At 36.4% G+C, this 15,895-nt stretch overlaps 2 protein-coding genes across 2 annotated transcripts; one reads left to right on the forward strand and one right to left on the reverse strand.

Moving 5' to 3' along the window:
- Positions 1–2,409: 2,409 nt before the first annotated feature.
- Positions 2,410–4,916, reverse strand: LOTGIDRAFT_173145 (hypothetical protein; the record flags this gene model as incomplete). Its single annotated transcript, XM_009050616.1, has 4 exons — positions 2,410–2,734; positions 3,731–3,814; positions 4,051–4,217; positions 4,812–4,916. 4 exons carry the CDS (start codon positions 4,914–4,916, stop codon positions 2,410–2,412), a joined length of 681 nt encoding a protein of 226 aa, XP_009048864.1.
- Positions 4,917–9,965: 5,049 nt separating this feature from the next.
- LOTGIDRAFT_173146 (hypothetical protein) lies at positions 9,966–14,212 on the forward strand (the record flags this gene model as incomplete). The annotated part of the gene is made up of 7 exons (XM_009050617.1): positions 9,966–10,088; positions 10,138–10,251; positions 11,918–12,133; positions 12,601–12,751; positions 13,008–13,282; positions 13,429–13,669; positions 14,085–14,212. The coding sequence occupies 7 exons, from the start codon at positions 9,966–9,968 to the stop codon at positions 14,210–14,212; spliced, it is 1,248 nt and encodes a 415-aa protein (XP_009048865.1).
- Positions 14,213–15,895: the final 1,683 nt, after the last annotated feature.

Consider the following 15,895-nt stretch of genomic DNA (forward strand, 5'->3'; position numbering starts at 1 on the left):
AAGGCACCGCGTGCTCCAGTGAAATACCTCCGCTCAAAATATGCGCGCGCCCCCTCTAAATAATGTGTAAAATAGAGTTATTTCCCTTGAGTTATTTTCGTAAATGCGGAAGTGGCTGCGAATTTGTTCGTGAGATTTTAATGAAATTTGGTGTGGTGATATATATTCATTAAAGATCTCGGTCAAATACGAATTTGAAAAATTTTTGATGAACGGTTTTTGAGTTATTGCCCTTGACTTAGTGAAAACGCGTCAAAATTGCCCGTGAGAGCAATAGACACTATAGTTTTCATCCGATTTGAATGAAATTTGGTGTGATGATTTAAATTGATGAGATCTTGGACTGATTTAAATTTGACAAATTTTTGGTGAACGTTTTCGAATTATTGCCCTCGACTTGGTAAAAACGCGCAAAAATTTGTTCGTGAGCGCAATAGAGTCTACAGTTTTCATTCAATTTTCATACGCCCGCATGAAATGGGGGGTCACCCATGTCCGCCCGTCGGTCAGTCCACAATTGCTCGTAAACACTTTACAATTCACAATTTTCGACTGATTTCGACGAAACTTGGTATGGCTGTTTGTAATCACCAAATGATGAACCCTATCGAAAATGAGAAAAATAGAAAAATATTTAGTATGAGTTATTGCCCTTGTTCTGGAAACGCTCGTAAACATTCTAGAAGGCGCAATTATTGAAGGATATTGATGAAACTTGGTGTGAGTGTTTGTCATCATCCAATTTTTTTTTCAATATTTTAAAAAATCACACTTTTAGGTTTCAAAAATATAAATATTGTGCACATTTCACATTGTTAGCACACTAAACTAAGCATTTTAATATCCCTAGCGAAGGAAAATATCCGCCATATTTAATATCGGTGACTGCGGTTTTCGGGCATTTTGGACGCTAAATTTCACAGTCCAAACATTTCTACAATCGCTATATGACGTGAACCATAAGGAATACGTCAGCAATTCGTTTATAATTACAAAAGCTATACTTTTGACAGACTTTTATTGAATTTTTAAATTCCAAGCTATAATACTGTATATTCCTGGTTCCCAGTCTGGGTTTCTTTTCATCCACCGAGGTGTAGGCCTAAGGTGCGACTAACTATTGTAGGAGAAGAAATATAGAGTTTCAGGATTTCTGGTGCCCTTCAACACGACGAACCCAAGCGAATCTCGACACTTTAGTCATCAAAACTGAAGCTAGAAATAGACTCAATGCGGCGGTATGCGTAGGATTTGTCGACACTGTTCCTATATTTGGACTATTGGTGCAAGGAAAACAAGCAACTACTGAGCATCTAATTGCTTATTTGATTAGTATATTATCATATGAGTGATTATTATGAATGAAAAATCATAAGATTAACAATGTTTTGATTGTTATGAGGCATTGTCTTTCGAAACGCGTTCAGTCTGTAGCTTGTAAATACTCGAGAAGGCACAATTCTTAACGATTTCGACGAAATTTGGTGAAATTGTTTATTATCACCGAACGATGAACCCTATTACAATATAACTTGTTCTTTAGCTAGTAAATGTAAAAGGCTCAATTATTGATAAATTTAGATAAATTTACATAAAACTTCATAATAATCATTTAGAAACCTCATTAAAAGTGTTGAAAAATATGTAATTAGTTATTTCCTTGATTTTTTGAAAAACGTTCTATTTCAAGCTTTAACACACTCTTAAAGCTGCGTTTACCGAACACGCGGTATGCGTATTGCGGGACGCGGCAACGGAATGCGGTATGCGAAATGCGGTAAATATACCGCACTTCTATTTATCGAAAGGCGTTAACGTGGCGGTATCACCTCAAGTTTCATAAGCATGGCGCCCATCTGGTCCGTTCCTTCTCAAACACGATGCAACCGAATACAGCGGGATGTAATCATCGCCGTTGGGGCCTATGTGATAGCAAGGAAGAGCGTTCTAGAGAAGGCGAAGATGGGCAGTTCATCCTATTTTCAAGAGACGGAGGGAACAGGGAGCATATTACAACCTGGTACAAGAGCTGGGATTTTCGATTCAGACGTGAGGAATTTGCTCAGCTCTTGATTGTACTACGTGAGGATCTTGTTAAGTACCATCGATCGACATAAGTCCTTTGTCCAAGACAGCGTTTGGCAATTTGCATAAGGTAATAAATAAACATAAAAAGGAATTTTTTAATACTTGTTATTGATTAACTGGAATGCTAGAAAACAAATATTTACTACTATTGAAAAGACATGTGCATAGCCGCAGAAAGCAGGTCGGACGTTGCTCCCGAACACTCGCTTTGGCTCCGTAGCCCTGTGTCTTCGTAATGGGTAGATATCGTTGACAGGTGCTTGTTAGCATATTGAACATTTGATTGGAAAGGAGTAGGTTCATTTCGTCGTGGTAGAGGCGTTACTGGAATCTGTATTCCACCCTGATTTTCGGCGTTAAAAAAGACTTTGGTAGTTCCTTCATACGCTTGGCATAACTTGCAAATAGCAGCTCATCGGGATTAGTTTCCGTATTTCCTTTAAGATCTTCGTGGTTCTTTTTGCTTTCATTAATGAAATCAGTCAGAGCTGATTCAATTGAAGAAGTATCCTCTACTAAGTGTCGTTTTCCACTTTTCTTTGGAGTTTTACCGACTCTTCCAGTAGATGTGCTTGGGGTAGGCGAAACTGATGAAGCTGCTGTTTCCAGTGGCATAGGTTCACTAATTATGGAGCTAACTTCAGACCTATGAAAAAAATAATGTAGTCAATCTACTTATAACTATGTTATTTTTGCAGGTATTTAGCAACTGGGGAATTATATGCATCGCTCGCCTTCAGCTATCGCGTCGGTGTCTCTACAATATCTAAGTTGGTACTAGAAGTATGTGATGCTATTTGGAAACATAGAGATGATGTGATGAACGTACCCAGCACGAGCGACGACTGGAGATTGATAGCAGCTAACTTTTGGGAGAAATGGCAATTCCCACACTGTTTAGGTGCACTAGATGGAAAACATGTGATTACGATGAAGCCTTTGAAATCGGGGTCTCTATATTTTAATTAAGGGACTTGCTCTATCGTTCTAATAGCCCTTGTTGATGCTAATCTTAAGTTCATTGCAATTAATACAGGTTCATTGGGTAGAAATAGCGACGGAGGAATCTTTGCCCGAAGTAAAATTGGACAACGTTTCGCTAATGGGACATTCAATTTTCCATCCAGCTCAGTCATACCGGGTTTTGAAGGTCTTGGTCCTTTACCATATGTTGCTGTGGGAGATGAGGCGTTCCCTCTACTTCCAAACTTAATGCGCCCTTTCCCTGGTAGAGATAACTCTTTGGAAAAGCAAATATTCAACTATAGACTAAGTCGAGCTCGTAGAATAGTGGAAAATGCATTTGGTATTTTGGCCGCTCGATGGCGGGTTTTTCACACGAAAATTGCCCTGCACCCATCCCATGCCAATTCCGTCGTCAAAGCTGCATGTGTACTACATAACATGTTGCAAAGGACAAGTACTCCAGCCCAACTGACTCAGCTGGTGGAAGAAATGGCAGGTATGGACGCCGTCGATGGCCTCGCTCCTTTCTCACGTATGGGAAACAGGGCTAGTGAAGAAGCGATTTCTGTTCGTAATACCTTCAAGGATTTCTTCATGAGAGACAAATCGGTTCCATGGCAGAGACAACACGTGTTGAGAGGTTCTTTTGATGCTGATAACAATTGATGATACGTACCCGTTATCTTCATTAACACTATGTGTACCAGTGTACGAATCGTTATCGCCCGTTTCTTCAATATCGGGAACATTAGTGTCGGCCCTGGAAAGAAAACAAAGAATGGTGTGTTGTCGTTTCAAATGATTTCCTTTTAGAAAGAATCTTGTAGTATTGCAGACTCAAACAAAAACATTGATATAAACAAGACTTGTTGGGTCCTGAAAGTACATGCATCTCTATTGCTTGGTTCAGGAACAACAACACTCCCTTCTGCCGAAGTACATTGTGTTATTAATTTATTTGTAAGAATAGGCCTAGACCATTCTATGTGAACTTACTCATTTCCAGCTATGTATGGTTCCAGAAACCACAGAATATCAAAGAACTTCCATTTATGGACTTTTGTAGCTGCGTCACCACTTTCCTTTTCCTTCAGAAGTCTACGTTGCTTCATGTAGCTATCTCGCATCTCGCAAGTTTTTCCATTTTCCTCGCCATGCCTTTCCTGTAATAATAAACATGATTAATTGTTTGTTTGTTTGATTGGTGTTTATAACCAGTACATCACAATGGTGAAAGGCAAGAGATTTCCAGCGAATGTATCACTGCTTTGTTGCAGATGTAGGCCTACGATCACTGGGCCACCGAGGCCCATTAACAGTGTGAGCGATAGAATCATTACAATTTTCTGACTGAGGCTTGATATGAGCCCGAGCCTTGTATGTCGGGACAGCTGAAGACGTGCGCTACGCGGCCACGACCGGCTCCAAACTTAAAAATGAAGCTCACCGTCTAGTCCTTCCACTTTCACGTTTTTGCTATGCTCTCCCAGGCATTACTCATCTTCTGTGCATCCATATGACTGTCGTCCTTGGCATCGTAGATGAAAGGACGTTCCCTGATGAGTCCGACCAAGCGTTCGATTACATCGTCCGGAAGTTGTTTTCCTCAAGGCATTTTGACTTATGGGCACAACTTCACACGCAGGAATTCATGGAAACTATAAAACAAAGCTCGGATAATTGCTACACGTGGACTTAAACCGCCACGGTATATAATACCGCGCGGAAAGATCGCTACTCCGACCGATCGGTTTTACCGCGTACCGCGTGCCGCGACCGACTCGCATAACGCATACCGCGTAACGCGGTCCGGTAAACGGATTAAGCAAAATGGCTTGGAGCGAAAAATCTCTATACTGCATTCCGTTGCCACGACCCGCGATACCGCGTGTTCGGTAAACTCACAGTTCGTAGCAGATTTGGACGGATTGTGATATGTAGTCTAGGTCAGTAATGATACAGATATTGATAGCGTATGACTGTAGTATGTAGATTAGTGATAATACATAATATATTGATAGTGTTTGACTGTAGTATTAGTCTATATCTGTACCATTACTGACCTCGACTACATAGTACAGTCAAACACTATCAATATCTGTATCAGTACTGGCCTAGACAACATACTACAGTTACACACTTATCAATATCTGTATCATTACTAAACTCTACTATATACTATAGTAAAACAATATCAATATCTGCATTAGTACTGACCTAGACAACATACAACAGTCACACACTATCAATATCTGTATCATTACTAAACTCTACTATATACTCTAGTCAAACACTATCAATATCGGTATTATTAGACACCTCAACAAGATACTACAATCAAACATTGTCAATATCTATATCATTACTGACCTAGACTACATACTACAGTCAAACACTATCAATATCTGCACCATTACTGACCTAGGCAACATACTACAGTCAAACACCATCAATATCTGTATCATTACTAAACTCTACTACATACTACAGTCAAACACTATCAATATCTATATCATTACTGACCTAGACAACATACTACAGTCAAATACTACCAATATCTGTATTTTTACTGACTTTGACTACATCTTACAGTCAAACACTATCAATATCTGTATCATTACTGACCTTAACTACATATTACAGTCAGACACTATCAATGTATGTATCATTACTGACCTCTACTACATACTACAACCAAAAAGTATCAAAATTTTTATCATTACTAAACTCTACTATATACTACAGTCAAACAGTATTAATATCTGTATCATTACTGACCTTTACTATATACTACAGTCAAACAGTATCAATATATGTATCATTACTGATCTCTACTACATACTACAGTCAAACACTATCAATATATGTATCATTACTGACCTCTACTACAAACTACAGTCAAGCACTTGCAATACTTGTATCATTACTGACCTCTACTACATAATACAGTCAAACACTATCAATATCTGTATCATTACTATAGGGTGAGCTGTGAACACTATTACTGATTGGTTTAGCCAAAAAATCCCTTTTGAGACTAAAGTATGATTGAATAAAAAATTGGCGTAACTGTCCCTTTAAAAAAATATTTGTCCTGGGTGCAATAAAATTGTTGAATGCTGCATGAATCGAGTTGAAAAGTGGGCGATGCTTCCACTTGAGAATTTTCAGGAATTTTTGCGGTTTTGCATAATTTATTTCTTTGTTTCGAAGTTCATGTTAATTCTGGACACTTTAAGGAATATAGAATTGTTTGGAGAAACAACGTGTGTTACTGAAGACAGATTGAAAAAGGTTTGAATGAAAGACTAACAAGTCAGTATTTTTTAAGTCACAAGGTAGCTTTTTAATTCATTAGTGACAAACTTCGACGAACACATATTTAAACGTTTTGCTCAATATTGTGGAGCGAACACAGGACGAATGAACGCGGGGCGATTGAAAAAGGTCGAACGCGTTGAACAGTACTGAGATAAATATAAAATTGTAATTTCATTACCTAAGCCTGCACTTTTATGGGATTTTTTTTTTCAAATCACCATAACACCGATAGGACCCAACATTACAATATTTGTGGAAATAGACATTACTTCATTGACGGGGTGAGGGGCACTTTTGTCCCCTTTTTGGCTTTTAGAGAGCACTACCCTCTAAATAAGCAACTATAGTTACTTGAAAAAAAAGGGAGTAATATTAGAAGACAAATTTCATAAAATGCAGGAATTTATTTCCAAAAATTATTCTCAAACAAAATACCCTTACGATCTTTTGGGGAAGATTAGTCCTGAATTGATTTTTAATAGATATACTTGTAATAAGCCTGCTTTCCAATTCATCAAGGTTAAAAGTAAATTTGACTAATTTGTAATAAAGATCTATTGCCGAAAGAACAAATGAATATACACTAGATTTCATACAACGCGGAACTTTTTAGATAGGTTTGAATTGAGAAGTATTCAGCCTTGAACCGTGAACTCTTCAAAGTCGACCTTGACATTTATTTGTAAACAAACACGACATTTTTTTTTCAAAAAGTGAATTTTTGATGAAAATGATGAGTTTTTGAATTCAAAATCGTTATTTTGAATATTTAGGTAGTTTAAAGCAATTTTTGCCGAAAGGAATATCAAAACATGACTAATTCTATTTACCTATGTACCTAAGGGTACTTATGGCTATTTACCACGCTTACCACGCCAGTGGTAAATAGCCACTGCCTTTGCCTGGCAAGCTATCTTAATGAAATTTGGTGTTATGATTTATTTTCATGAGATCTCGGTCAAGTTTATATAAGATGATTTTTTGATGAATAATTTGAGTTATATCCCTAGACCAAAAGAAAGCAGGTCAAAATTTAATTGCGAACCTACAGTTTTCAATTGATTTTATTGAATTCTGGATTAGGCTAATAGATGACAAGTTAACGTTCGCTTCCAGATGCTGATATCGCAAACTAGGTAGTTGTTGAACATCGTGTAGTTGGATAGGTTCAAATTGGATGATTCTGTGTTGTTGATACTTTGTTAGATCTGGTCGGGTCGAATGACATGGCGGTGAAACTCGGCCCTGGATGGTGTGGCGTGAGTTAATCGATCTCCTTAATTCTTCCAAACTCGTTCTGAACATGCATGGTAATTCTTGTTGATTGGTAGTCGAATTGAAGTCGTTGTTTTGGTTTTGCTAGATTATCTAATAACTGTTGAAAAACTAGAAAACCTGAAAAAAAAAAGAAAAAAAGAGTGTGAGAAATGAGGGGAAAAGAGAAGAAAATAAATAAAAAGGGGGAAAAGCTTTCAACAAAAGGGGGGAAAGATGTTCTCTGATGTTTCTGAAGTGAAACGTGATACATAGATGGGATATAGTTAAAAAATGTTAAGAAACTTTGAAAGTAAAAACTTAGCCTATCTGTTCAAGACATATTTGGTTATAAATTGGTAGACGAGTTCCATTATCATATGCCAGTGGTCCATAGGTGGAGCTAAACATTCTGTATGGTGAGTGGTATGCCGTTGATTTCCAGGTACTCTGTTAGTGGCTTACGAGCGGGTTTCCGTTCATTGCATTGAATGAGGACATGCGACCTTGTGGCGACGTGGTCGCAGCAACATTTAATGGCGTTGAACTTATGGTCTCGTAGTACGTTGTTATTGCGGAGTCTGGTTACCAGTTTGCATATAGCTACAGATGGATGGTTTGGTTTGGTATCCTCGGATCAATGTGGTATCGAAGTTCCGTAGCATGCCAGTCCATTTCTGGTTGATCCTAGAAGATAGGATACTGCAGAATTCTGAATAGGAGTATTCTACAGGCTCGATATCTTCCAGACTCAGACTTTCCTTGGCACAATCTGCTTGATCATTGCTAGGGATGGAGACATGCGATGGTTGTAGTTGGTTGGGTAGCAGTGGAACAAAAATTCGACACTGTATCAGCCAATGTTTCAAACAGAAAGTTTAGCTCAGTGGTCACCGACTGAATTGACCAAGATTTTAGGCACGAGTTATACCCCTTTGGCAAAAAAAAACCTCTTCTATATACCACTAAAGGCAAACGTTGGTTAACCCCTGTCACTGGATAAAAAAAACTCTTCCCCTTGTTTTGTTTTTTTTTTAAAGATTTTCAAATCCCTTTTACCACGGAAAATATCATAAAAACCCTCGGCCGTGTTTTATCTTAATAAAGTTGCGAGATCAACGTAATTGGTATAGTTTTAAATATGTAGTCTAAGATCGAAGTTAGTTATATTCAATATATTATATCAATAAGTTTTCCCATAGTCATTTTACAATTTGTTTTGTAAATCAAAACACACACCAAAATTACGTGTAGACCTACATTACAAACATAAAAACGTAAAACAACCGCGAAAATTAGATATAATTTCAGGGGGGTTGATTTGACTCTTGAATATAATTATTTAAATAGTCACCAGAAGCACTAGTAATGTATGAAAATCAAAAATATCTCAAACTAGGACTTTCTATCTTATTTCTATAAATGTCTTTTCTATATAAACGGTAGCCTAGTGTCTCGAAACAAACGCGGATAATTCTGCACACACATTGATTTGTAGGCTCAAATTTCGATGGTGATCTGTGGACCCTTTTACTGAATGTCCGTTTCTGACACTTAAGTATGATCGGTCAAAAAAATGGCTCAAAGTGTCCCTTTAAATATTACTTCATGGTAGGCCTAGGGTTTTGTTTGCCTTTATGACGTTAACACAAAAAGCGTAGTAGCGGTTTTTTACGCTGAAAACGTCATGAATGGGCAACGTCATGGAGACATGATTGTGCAACGGCTGTAAATGGCGACAAAGGGAATTCCTTTGTCTACCAATTCCATTGTTTGATGGCCGATAAAAACGGTGTTTGCACCGATAACTCAAAACGGCATCACTCCAATAGAAGGTAGGGGTCAATATTGGTTTTGTAGACCTATTTATCATACTTCATTTTGTTTTCAATTCAGAAAACTAGACCTAGCAGTCTCAACTAAAGACTTGAGGTTAATTTTAGTCTTGGGTGGTTTGGTGAGATCAGGAAAAACGTCGAGAATCTAGATCTTAGACCACTGATTTAAGATGAATGCCATGAAAAGATTACGACCTGCCTATCGTTAATGTTAGGTCTAACTTTAATATTTTGGTGTCATTTTCAGAAAGGATCCTCCCGGCGGGTTTCCATGGACGTCTAAGGAAGCTAAGATTTTCCAGGCCCACGATTTAGCACAGACCTATCAGTCAGAATATACAGTGGTAAGTCTGACCAAGTCTGAAAAGTAACCATCCATCTACTACGATAACATTCGTCTCATTTTTTTCAAGTAAGGGGTCTGGGTGGATTTAAAACACAAATTTAAAACAAAAGAAAAAAGATCACACTGCTTAGGCTAAGTTTCTGTCTCCCGATATGGCATGGCCTTGCCTCCTTCCAGATCATTTTGAGTTTGGCGTTGTGACATTGATAGTTATCTCCCCTCAGCTCTGCATGTGCGGATCTCTTATAACTGGGCAATTTGTCGCAATATCTAAGGTGTGACAATTTAACATCACTTGATATTTTCTTTCATTTTATTTTGCAGAGTTATAAACCGTGGCCTATTAAAACGAGGAAGTCGGCTCGGCCAGCACAAAAATCTGTTGCTTTGAGTACTTCAAAAACTTATAACAAGACTTGTGAAAAGCAGCCTACACAGGTATTTTAATATATTTTACAATTTTTCTGAATGACTGAACAATGAGCATAACCTTACTGCATATCGACTTTAAAAGCCTGAAAGCGAGAAAAGGTCCCATGAAATTACAAATTCTATAACAGTCGCGACCATATATATTGCGTTCCCAATGCACGTTTCTTAAATTATAATGTGTATGAGCCTGGTGCGTTTCACTTGTATTGCGTTCATGGAGATGGTACGACGCATTCTCGATTCCTTGGCGATCACAACGGCGATTATTGGAGACAATAGCGCCCACCGTACTGACGCTTCCTTCGCGTTAAAACCATGCTTATGGCGACCTTAACACGATTTAGCAGTAGCAGCACAGTAGGGACGACTTTCGGTGTGGTGTGGCTGTTATACTCAGGTCATACCGACCCCGTCAAATTTCTTATAGAAACTAAAATTACTCAATTTGTCAGTTCGAATTAAAAGTTAAAAAGAAACGAAAGTTAGAAAATATTATCAAAGTAATTCCAAAGTGGTCTCCGGGCCCAGCTGTTTCTGTGTATCAATGACTCTCTTGTAGCTTTTGGACCATTTAGATTCTAAATGATCTTTTGAAAACCTGGAATCCAATAGATGTAGAATAGGCCTATGTCATATAGAATCAAAGCATTCACAGTTTTACAAGTTTGTGCAAATAGAAGAACCTAATTTAAGATCCATGGGTTCCCAACTTCTAGGTCGAAGCACTTTTCTTGGGGTCGCGGACTGGTATGTAAACTGTTATTGTTTGTGAGTATTCTCAATATTCCCAAGACCTCTTGAGGGCGGACCTCTCTCCGGTCGCTGAGAATGTCGCTTATTAGGCTATTATTAAACTCCTTCACGATTTCACACCTTTGGTGCTCATCATAGTTTGAGCCGCGCCATCCCCCCTCTAGTGGTTTCTTACTTATGACTCTTCGTGTTGTCGAACTAAGCCCTCCCTACCTTGTCACAAAATTCAGGCCCCAGCACCAATTCACTTCTGGCTACGGGACTGATTGCAATTACTCAACAGTCATGTAAAATAAATAATAACGATGTATTACAACAAAATTGGGAACCTCGGTTTTTAGATAAAACATAGATTAAACCAATGTGTCTTGAGATTCTCTTAGAGATAAGATATTATTATAAGTTTATTTAGATCACAAAGAAAGAAGAAGTTAAACAAGTGAACGTCAAACCCACTGCACAGTTCCAAGTCAAAACAATTTATACTCAAAGTTACCCAGAATATTCTACGGTACAGACCTACATTTCCATTGTTATTGTCGATATTATAACCATTTGTCGTGAAACAGAAACAATCTCTCACAAACCATGTAAGCTTTTGGTCTACAGAGTGCAGGAGCTTTCTTGCGTCAGTATAACAATTGTGGCTCACAGTAATTTAGTACGTGGTAAATAGTCACTGCCATTGGTAATAAACTAGCTTGGTTCGCTCTTCAAACAAATGTTGTGACAAGCCATCAAATCCTCAGAAATCCAAGTCAAATAAGCTGGAATACATATAAAAATAATAATACTAATAATATCTTTACCGTTATGTCAAGATTATAATATATATCACATTTACATTACTTGCGCCTTACTAGTTGGTGTGTTACCTGGTAACATTTCAAATCATTTCTTAAGTTTTTCATCTTTTCAGAAACAACGGAAAAATTGTTCAGTAAAATCGTGCAAACCAGTTCAAAAGTTTTCGGAACCATCTGCAACTTTCGGAGGAAGTTCTATTTACAAAACATCTTATCCACCGTACGATCCAGAGCTCGCACAGAAAAGTCGTTCTAAGGCTGTGAAACCATCGGGAAACCTTTATACACCAATCCTTGGTGAAGGCGATGTGGTATATTCAACATTTAAGGTAAAAAACAAAAAGAATCTTAACTTTGACGTTGAAAAGAAGAAAAAAGAATTTATTTTAAGGATCTTGAATACATTCCTTTTCAGATCTTTCCATGTCACTTTATGGGACGCCCTTTTTGTTGACAGATGAAAATATACACTTACTCAAACAAAGTCCATTAAGATATCCTATACACTCGTCGGTCTCCAGAAAGATGAAATTTTCTTATACTAATCTTGGGATTCTTTTTTGAACCACCTTTATTTTTCACTGTTTTACAGATTTCCAGAGTACAGTTCTATGGGCATTGTGAACGAAAATTTAGGAAATGGGGCATACTTCTATTATGTATCACTTAATAGTATGACCATAGCATACTTGCAGACTTAGTGGCATCCTTCATGAAAAAAAAAAGAGTAAAAAAACACTTTGAATACTCTGTTAACTGAGACATTTTGATGCCTTTCACTTTCATAAACTTTCAGGAAGATTTCAAGCCATACCCTGCGATTACACCACCAAAACCAATAATTCCAAGAGGAAGTAATATTAAAATTGACGGTGTATTTAATGATTGTACTATTTATACAGAAACTTACGTTCCATATAAAGTAGAACCTATTGAAGTAGCAAAAGGTTTGTATATGAATATTTAATTTTGAAACAAGATTACATATATTTTCCAACAGAAGCAGTTGGATAGTTCTGTACGTTGAATTAGACAATAGACTAAAGGATAACACAAACCCAGAAGCCATTTGTCGAATAATTGCCATTTGAGATCTACATTTCCAAAACAAATTGCAATTCAGTAATGATATAGGCCCTGTTAATGAGCATATAATTTCATCAATTACATAGGATTCTTCAAATCTTCTATGTCTTATTTCAGCCCCAAGAAGAACTAAGAGCCAAACAAACGTGCCGTTTATTGCAATCACCACTCATATGGCAGATTATGTGAACCATGGAACAGTGGGAAGGGATCCATGCTTTCGTCCTTCTGAAAATTCTTCGATGAAATCAGATTCCAAGTTTCAAGGTGAAAGTACCCATGCAGCTGCATATAAAGCTTGGCCAGTACAAGAACGTTTTATTCCCACCTGGGGACGAGAAAAAGAATACAAGAAGATTCCTGGAAAGCTGATGTCAAGTTCCACATATGCGGTAAGTATAAGTCTGCATAAGTAGATATTTTCCAGTATAAATCATGAATCAACATTATTGAAGGCTATGGCAAATGACATACGGAAACTTTTTGGTTAGCTAATAGAGAAAACTCTAGGGACAATCTATTACTCTTAACTTTTCAGGCGGACTTTCAAAATCCGGGAGTACCTCAAAAAGCAAAAGCTTGTCGTCCACCAGTAAACAAGGATGTAATAATGAGACAGAATGGTCGTTCAAATTACCCAATGCAATCAACGTATGATGCCAGTTTTCAAGCATGGGAAGGCGCTAGACCAGCTGAAATATGTAGAAAACAAGATAATGTCTATCGTTCTCCTACAGATAAAATGAACACATCATCTACCCATCAATCTCATTATAAAGGTATGTATGGTATACTCTTAGAGCATTGTACAAGATCACCGCACATAACATGCAGATTGTGGATGTCTATTGTACGTGATTATGATAATGTCAATCAATCAATCAAAATCTGGTAATTCTCAAAGAATTTCATTTTCTATAACGGCTAACCAACAAGGGCAATAACTCTGCTTCTAACGGTCGATAATAGCTCAAATTCGAACTTGATCTTCGTTTTATGAATATGTATACACATACCGAATTTCATTTGATTCCATCAAAAATCTAGTTTTGAGGGCGTTTACAAGCAAATGTTGACGGACGGACAGGGGTGCCGACAATATACGTCCACATAGAGAGATGTGGGCGTATAAAAATGTCGTTTATAAAATGTAAGTCATTGCACATTTTCCTTTATATATATCACCTATTTTAGGTGAACAAACTAAAAGAGAACCATTATGTCGTCGAACATCACAACACAGGGAACTGGATTCAGAACGCAAGAAAGCTACATTTAATACAACCTATAGGGAAGCCTTTAGGGGCCATCACTATATATGAGCAATACCAGGAGCAGATTCCACACAATCTCGACCATTAAATCCTACACCTAATTCTCAACCAGTCTTTGCTTAGTGTGTGAAACAGTGTAATGTTTATCAACAGGCTATTTATGTATACAAGAATTGAGGATATTCTGAAGAAAGTTATCCTATTTTACATCATTTTGATATGGATTTATTTATATGAAGATTTATTTAGAGATATTTTTACTTTTTCTTAAAGCATGTTATATTGATGCTCCAACTAAAGAGGAGATTTTGGATGAATCTAGCAATGTTATATATTGTATATTATTTATGAATAAAATACTTATACACTACTTGTACTGCAATAACATTCAATAGTAAGCTTTGAGCGCTCACAGGCTAAAGAAAAAAGAGCACATCACAATAATGTTGAGCAGTATTACATCAAAATACCCAGGACAAGTTAATTTAGTTTTATTGGATGTTCAACAAAATAAGACACAAAAAAACTTCAATTATCACACGATTTCAACATTAACAAATATATAAATGTACAGCAGTTTCTCAAATAAAGTAATTCAGACACCAAATAGAAGATCCTGTATTTTCAATAAATATGATCCTTACTACATCCACTATTCCAAAATACTGTTTAGGAATGTCAGTAATATGAGAGAATGATATTTTTTAAATATATTTTAAAAGTTTCCTTAGCAAAAATTTTCTTGTCACTTCTGATTTAAATGTTTATTTCATACATCTTAATACATGTAATACTAAAAGATATATAGTCAGAGTTCTTTCATATACAGCTAGTTGATTTATGTTAATTTTTTTAATAATAATCATAATACTGGCAACTTCAATTTTTTCAAAATCTAATTAGTGAGACATTGTTGATGAAGTTAGTATTATAAAATGGCACTGTTAAGTCAATTTGTTGGAACAAAAAATACCTTTCAAAATGTACAAATTACAGAATAAATTTCAATGAAATATACGTGTACAATAAAAAATTGACCAACATGTACAAAACGAACAAGAATCATAGAAATCATGGTTTTAATCACAGGAATGTTCGTGTACAATAATTTATATAACATCATGTAAAATAATTTATATAACATCATGTACAATAATTTATATAACAATATACAAATTATAACAACTTGAACAAGGTTTGCAATGCCTAATTAGAATTCAAGGCAAGATTGTAATAATGATAGCTAGAATTTTCTGTTTTTTTCCTTTTATTAATAAATTAGTCCCGATGTTATATTTATCTTTACCTTTCTCATATGAACTTATATAATTCATTCTCTAGAGCAAAAAAGATAAGTTTACAACCTTGTGTTTATGGAGTGGTTTTTTTTTTATTATTATCTAACAAAGCTTTCTTTCCAATGACCAGGGAATGGAAATAAATTCAAGATATATAATACTCTTGTAACAATTTGTCAGATAATGGTAATATTTGATTCCCAATTCTACACAACATTAACACCAGGAAAATTACATTATTGCACTTAATAACAAATTTGGTTGAAATGCTCTTTTTCCAAGATCGAATAACCAGGCAGTAGTTTTCTGAAACTAAGATGCAAACTATCCCACAAATATCTTATGACATGAAATTGTCTTCTGTCTACCAAATCCATCATAAAATCTGTTTTTTATAGTCCATAATTCATTGAGCTGTTTTTATTTTAAGTTC

The sequence above is a fragment of the Lottia gigantea genome (assembly GCF_000327385.1).
Source record: "Lottia gigantea unplaced genomic scaffold LOTGIsca_150, whole genome shotgun sequence".
NCBI lineage: Eukaryota > Metazoa > Mollusca > Gastropoda > Lottiidae > Lottia > Lottia gigantea.